The sequence below is a fragment of the Mustela lutreola genome, chromosome 11 (assembly GCF_030435805.1).
Source record: "Mustela lutreola isolate mMusLut2 chromosome 11, mMusLut2.pri, whole genome shotgun sequence".
Lineage (NCBI taxonomy): Eukaryota > Metazoa > Chordata > Mammalia > Carnivora > Mustelidae > Mustela > Mustela lutreola.
Window position 1 is genome coordinate 61,068,460 of NC_081300.1, and position 7,053 is coordinate 61,075,512.

The 7,053-nt window shown below is 34.6% G+C and overlaps 1 protein-coding gene across 2 annotated transcripts in view; it reads left to right on the forward strand.

Annotated features, from left to right (window-relative positions):
- SEH1L (SEH1 like nucleoporin) overlaps nt 1–4,177 on the forward strand; it is a 29,085-nt gene extending 24,908 nt beyond the window's left edge. Inside the window, exons 8-9 of one of the 2 annotated variants that reach the window (XM_059139471.1) lie at nt 670–820; nt 3,500–4,177. In XM_059139471.1, the coding sequence (XP_058995454.1) occupies nt 670–820; nt 3,500–3,695 (347 nt within the window). In that variant the 3' untranslated portion in view covers nt 3,696–4,177. Of the gene's footprint in view, nt 1–669; nt 821–1,865; nt 2,344–3,499 lie in introns of those variants that run through there. The other variant, XM_059139472.1, reaches the window with a different exon arrangement.
- Nucleotides 4,178–7,053: the final 2,876 nt, after the last annotated feature.

The following is a 7,053-nucleotide window of genomic DNA, read 5'->3' on the forward strand; positions in this document are numbered from 1 at the left end:
GGCCAGTTTTAGGCTGTGGTAGAACCAGCCCAGACCTCAATTTCCTCAGTGTCATTTGATATCAAGGGCTTTGCTTCCTTTTCATGCCTCTGGGCTTTAGTCAGGAACACACAGTTCCACTCAAGCAGGCTCCCTAACTTGAGTTTCCTGGACCCAGTGTCTCCAGCACTCTGTTTTGCATTCAGAGAATTAGGCCATGTTGGGTAAGCCACTCAAATCCTAAAGGTTACTTACATCCATCTCTGAGGACATTAGGTACCCATATGATCTGTACTTGCATAGCTAAGAGGATAACTCCCATTACCCTCCATATACTTGTGATTGAAATTCATTTTCCTGAAGATGAAGAATTTATTTTGATAGTAAAATGTTAATGTGGTAAATTAGAGAGTAGTCTTTGTTAATATTTATCTTATAAGGAAGGAGAATGATAAAAATTTTTTTAAAATTAGTTCTTGTAAAACTTTTTACAAAATAATTGTTAAAATTGAGAGAGATATATATTTCATTTTAAATATGTCTAATATATCTTGAGAGATATGTTATAGTTTTTTTATTGTAGTTATTTCTTGTTTTTTTAAAATTATAGTTAAAGGACTTGACCACAAATTTGTGCCCTTGAGTTATAGTTGTTAGTCATGTTAATGTATTTGACCATTTTCTTTTCAGCTAATTATATGGACAATTGGAAGTGTACTGGTATTTTGAAAGGTAATGGGAGCCCTGTCAATGGGAATTCTCAGCAGGGAAACTCAAATCCTTCCCTAGGTTCAAATATCCCAAATCTTCAAAATTCATTAAATGGATCTTCTTCTGGCAGGTAGGCTGATTTTTGGGACAACGAGAAATTAATCTCCTTTTCAAATCATTCTGGTAGGCATACTATAAGTCTGTGATTTTGTGGGTTTTAAGATTGAATGAAGAAATTCATACATAAGTAGAAAAAAATTCACTTTGTTAGCTCTGTGTTTAGCTTATGTGGCCATATTTATAGGTAGACTGTTAACCTTTAAACTAAACTATATTCTGAAATTTAGTGGTCTGTCAGAAATGTTTATAACTTTAAGATTTTACTTTGCTTCTGAAGTCAGATGAAGAGTAAATCTGGCATAATGCCAAGGATTTTTTTTTTAGTCCTAAATGAACATGAGTATGTTAGTGATAGTAGTGCAGCCTTTAAATTAGGTCAAGCTGAAATTTTAAATAAACTGCATTAACCAAGGCTTTGTAGAAGAGAGTGAGTTAGATGTGGTTTTTTTGGTGTGTGTTTAAAACTTCAATGGATATTTAAGAGGAAATGGTAAATTCTGATTTCTTGATTTTTAGAATTTTTAACATATTTTAGATTCTTGCTTATCTTAATGTTTGATGTGATCTCAAGAGTCATCCTTTGTTTTTATATTCAAATTTCAAATATGTGAATTGGTAAGATAAAGTTATTTTAATATGCCTTTGTGAATAATTTGGAATACAATTCAGGAAACTTCAAAGCACAGCCTTAACAAATTGTCCTGTGGTTATCCTGTTGTCATCTTAAATAACAGAATACTATTTAAAATTTCAGCTATTTTTATATTGTTATGTTTAAAAAAAAAAGTCCTTAAATCTTTTGAGATTTAAGTATTTGCATGAAAACAATTTCAGGTTACCACAGAAAATACCAGATTATAAAGAAGATTTCATGAAACAAAGGATACTACCGTTAATTTAAAAAAAAAAAAATCTGGTTTGTGGTTGCTGTCTGTACTGCATATATTGTAAAGAGCTTTGAAGTTTTGATCTGTATTCTTATTGTGCCAATAACCGTGTGTGTTAGATCTGTGATGCATTTTTCCCTTCTCCATTTGTATTATGTCCTTTAACAGAAAGCACAGCTGAGTACCAGCTAACTGGAGTAACTTTGCTGTTTTGCTGCTTGTTGCATGCACACAGGAATGGAAAGCGAGCTCCTTTTCCCCTTCCCCAGCGCCGTTTGACCTCTCCCAAGATACACCAGCAGCCTGCTTACTACTAAACGCAATCCAAAAGGCCTTTAAAAATCCAGTGTATATCATTTTTTTGTACTAGCAGTTTATTGACACTATTTGAAGCTTTTGAAATATAAATGGAGAGGCTTTTTGTTGAGACATTGTCACCAAAACAATTTTTTGAAATGTTCCTGAAACTAACATGGGTTTTAAAATTAAAAGGATTGTTACTATCCTTACAAGCAGTTGGGAGGAGGGTAAATATCACTTTATTCTATTTGGAGAAAATAGACTTATTTGTTTTGTTTTCTAAAACAGTAGGCTAAAATGATGAATTTTTATAATTTGAAGGTTGAATAAATATTTTTCATAAAGATTGTTTTGAGTGCTAATTTGTTTACCTTTTGTAGAATTGGTTTACACATGGTATTATTTAGTACAACTCTGTCATTTCTTTGTAATATTTAAAAAATATTAGTAAAGGAGTGAGAGAAGTAGTAGTAAAATGAAAGTGATTTGACTGTACAGTTTGCGGCCAAATTAAACATTTGGTATTGCTTCATTTTATAATTTGGTAGTAAAATGAAGACATCTTTGTAAATTTTCAATTCATATTCACTAAAGAGCTTAACGTTTCTAATATGTGCTTGTATATTTTTTTATGGTATGATTCCATGGCTTAAGTTTTTCTTCAAAATTTGGAAGGCTACCGTAAGAGGAGCAGTTAAAAATTTGCTAAAATTGTGCATGCACATTAACCTCCACATTCCAAGTCTCAGGAATTTAATTTACTTGGCTGCTTCATTTAGTTCATATTCTCTAGAACTTTGACCTTAATGATAAAGCTATAAGTCTTTGCTAAAATGCTTAAGTATTACGGGTAAGTTATAAAATGGCAGAATAACAACAAGGACATATTCTTTGAGCTCTTTTGCTTAACAAAATTTTGTACTATTTAAGGTTTTTGCAGAAAATCACCTAAGTATTTTCAAAGATTGTATTTCTTCAGAAGTATATTGCAATAGCTGGCCATACTATATGAAAGTATATTTGGATTGGTTCTCAGTGTCATGTATGCACTAAAAAACCTGTGCCTGCTGCTACTACAAACGAAGCATTGCTTAAAATAAAGAAAAAGCTTATTAGATTTGTAAATTTACAGGATAGCATCAAATATGTTTCTGAAAGATTAGAAAATGTTTTAAATTATAAAATGTCTTTTTTTGTAACATTCATACTGATAATTTTTTTTTAACATTTTAAGTTTAACAGATTGTATTTCTTTCTTTCAAGTTTCTATACTTGCTTAAGCAAGCTTGATTTGAGTAAGGGTCTTGATTTTTGCGATTATGTTCTGTTAGTTTTGGCATGAATATACTAAAGCTTTTTTTTTTCAGCATGTGTTTTCTCCTCTTTGGTTCTCTTTGTATTTACTACTTTTCTCTTTTTCTTCTGTTTTTTCTTTTTTTTTTTTTTTTTTTCTGTTGTTTTTGTTTTGTTTTGGTGTTTTGTTCCTGTCTTCATTGTTTCAGGTATTTCTTTCCCCCTCTGGATTCCCCACGGGCTGGATCGAGATGGTCCAGTTATGCCCAGCTCCTTCCTCCTCCTCCTCCTCCTCTGGTAGAGCACTCTTGCGATGCTGACACTGCCAGCCTCCAGTATCCTCACCCTCGCAGACGATCTCTCTCTCGGCCTCTTAATCCCTTACCTGAGAATGAAGGGGTTTAAAACACTGATTTAACACTTAAAGGCCTTATTCAAGTGCTTGTAAATGCTTTCATTCCTGGCTGCTTTTTGTTTTTCTTCATTTTCTTTTAGAAGATTTTTCTAACTTAGGGTCTGTCTTGCATGTATTACACCAGAACACAGTGTTTTGGAACCTAAATGTGTTTGTGCTTCTGCATCAAAGGAACATTTGCCTCACTGGTTGATAACCTTTGATGAAATGAGATAAGTACAAGTAACATGAACTGTGAGTTACAGTAGCTGATTTCAATTTCAAAGTGCCTATTCTGTAAGTTTTATTTTGAACTGTTATGGTGTTAGTTTTCTTATGGTTTGTCATTCTGGTTCATGTGAAAGGATTACCATAAAGTTCACTTTGCCTTTGAGACGTACTAAGAAATGTTTTACATTTTACAGGCTATTGTTGCAACCAACTAGTTTGTAAAATAAATTATTCCTGTGTATAAAGCAGCAAAACAAAATAATGGACTATTGGGTCTTTTTTTTTTTTAAAGAAATTGCCTTTTACTACTTGGAATTATTGTTTAAAGCTTTTGTAATTATTCTCCAAGTAGATTATTTAATAAAATATATTTTAAAAGATATGAATCTCTTGCCTTATGAAAAGAGAATGTACAGCTGGCCCTTGAACAACATGGGTTTGAATTGCACTGATGTACTTATACATAGGTTGATGGTCTCCCCCCCCCCCATAAATGCCATTTAGTACTGTAAATGTACTTTCTCATCTTTATGATTTTCTTAATACTTCTTTTCTCTAGCATACTTTATTATAAGAAAACATTAGTTTGTATAACATACAAAATAGGTGTTAATTGACTGTTCATGTTACTGGTAAAGCTTCTCTCAACTATAGGCTGTTAAGTTTTTTTGGGAGTACAAGGTTAAGCCCAGATTTTCAGCTATGCGGGTGCATGGCACCACCTAAGCCCTAGTTGTTCAAGGGTCAACTCTGTTCTATTTGATATATGATAACGCTTGTATCTCCTTATAATAGTACATTGCAAAAAAAGAAAGAAAAAGAAAAAACCCAAACAATAAAAAATTGGGAGATGAGCACGACATTTATTTAGAAGGTAGAAGGTCAATATGTAGACTAACATCTACAACTGACACATGTTGACTTCCAATCTAATTACACACTATTTTTTAATACTTTTAAAATTTGAAATCAGAAAATAATTGACAATAATTATGATAAAGTGATTAAAACTATGAGACTAGTAATATTCTTTTTAGTTCAGTTTTCTTAAGAATTGCCAAGGATTTAACTTTTCCTTAGGACTAGAGAAGGTGTAATTTGAGTAGCATTTCATATGTGTCTCAGTTAATCACATGTAGGTACAATTTGTTATAACCATATAATTTCTTATCAATTTTCAAAGACACCTTTCCTTTGTCTAGTGTCATACCCTTGAAACTTCTTAACCTGCAAGGGATAAAGAGCTAATAAGAGAATAATTTTAACTTAAGGAATATTTGAGTTTTGTGGTGACTGATTAAAGTGGTTTTTTTTCTGTAAAGTTGTTAGTATTTTAGCATTTCAATCTATGGAGAAGAGCCTTTTCCAGATAATTCTCAAAGGTCTTCCTTCTGTTAAAGGACTTGTTTTAGACTTGTTAGCTTTGTTTATGTTCAAAGCAAGGGGTCTAACTTAAGGCTGAATCTAGCTAAGAATTAAAAATTCATGTCTTTGAGATTTCAATTGTAGAGGTGCATGGGGTTAGAATGGGCAAATGAAATGAGACAGATTCTCCAATTTAATGAATATCGGGCATCTTCTACGTGCCAGATACTGTGCTGATACATAAAACAAAACAAAAAACGAAATGTCTGCACACAAAGTTATTCTAGTGGGAGAAGCCTTTTACAGAATTTACAAAAAGTAACCAGGATTCAGTTGCATAATAAAGGTCGAACACAGAAAGTGATTTATTTGGTCTGACCAGGTTTGGAAACAATGTGGGAGGGTATTCCACAGCCACCCGAGATTGAGCAGTAACAGGTCTGTGATGCCCTTAGATGTCCGGGGCTGCACATGTGCTACACTGACTGGCTCAGCATGTGCCTATCCTACGCCGGCAGGTGCAGGTAACCCGTTGAACTCCATTCATGATGGGCATTGGGGATTGCAGTTATTCCCCATGAACAAGGAATTCCCAGTAAGTGCGGGTCATAAGCTTCCGTTGATTAAGTCCCTGCCCTTTGTACACACCGCCCGTCGCTACTACCGATTGGATGGTTTAGTGAGGCCCTCAGAGTGGAGAAGTTCAAGCGGAAAAGGGTAGGAGTTCTGAGGTGATAGCCCAGCGGTAAAAGAGGATGGGTTATTTCGGCAACAAGGTATAAGCGTTAGTCTGATGTGAGGTCCATTTGGGGAGCTGGTGGGAGATTAATCTAGAATCAAACTTTGTGGTCACATTGTATGTGGCTTTGTATATCTGTGGGTGAGGTTTGCCACAAAGCAGTTGGTAGAGGAGAACTATGGGAGATGACTGCCTTTTCTTAACTGGATAAACATCACTTCTAATTCCTGGGAGGCATCCCTAGCCCTGAGACTTCTGCAAGATCTACCCAGGGTCCTGGGTGATGGACATTAAGGAGGGCATGTGATGTAATGAGCTCTGGATATTATAGAAGACTGATGAATCACTGAACTCTACCTCTGAAACTAATAGTGCATATGTTAATTGAATTTAATTTTAAAACAAAACAAAAAGATCTACCCAGTGTCTAAGGAGATTTGAAATCATTGGGAGTTGTGTGCCTCTTTTTCTTTTGGCAAGTAAGTTTGGATAATAGCTAGTATTTGTTGAGTACGTCCATGTGTCAGTGCTCTTCTAGATACTTCATGTGAATTAACTAATCTCACAACAAATCTCTGAGGCAAGTGCTCTAAGTACCCCATTTTACCTGTAAGGAAATTGGAAGGTTAAAGCTTTTTGTCCAAGGCTGCACAGCTAGGAAGTGAGAACCAGAATTGAGATTTTGGCAGGCTGGTATCAGTCTGCTCTCCTGCTTGCAGATACTTTGGATCCTTGTCATTAGAGTTCCACCAGGTTGCTGGATGTTGTGGGGAGAGCTTTGGTCACTTGATTTTTATGGAAGAAGGACATTTATTGAGTTGGGTAGAAGGAGACAGGGTAAACGAATAGACACATTCCAGTAGTTCACCTCCAATGTATGCTCGTGGTGTAGACAGAGTAGTTAAGATACTTTGTGAAACAGGATTGCTCATTACAGTCAAATAGTATCCTTTTAGTTCTAAAGCTAGTAGGTTTATTTTTCTGGATTCAGAAAACCTTGAGATTTTCTCCATTTACCTTTGTTCATTGAGTGT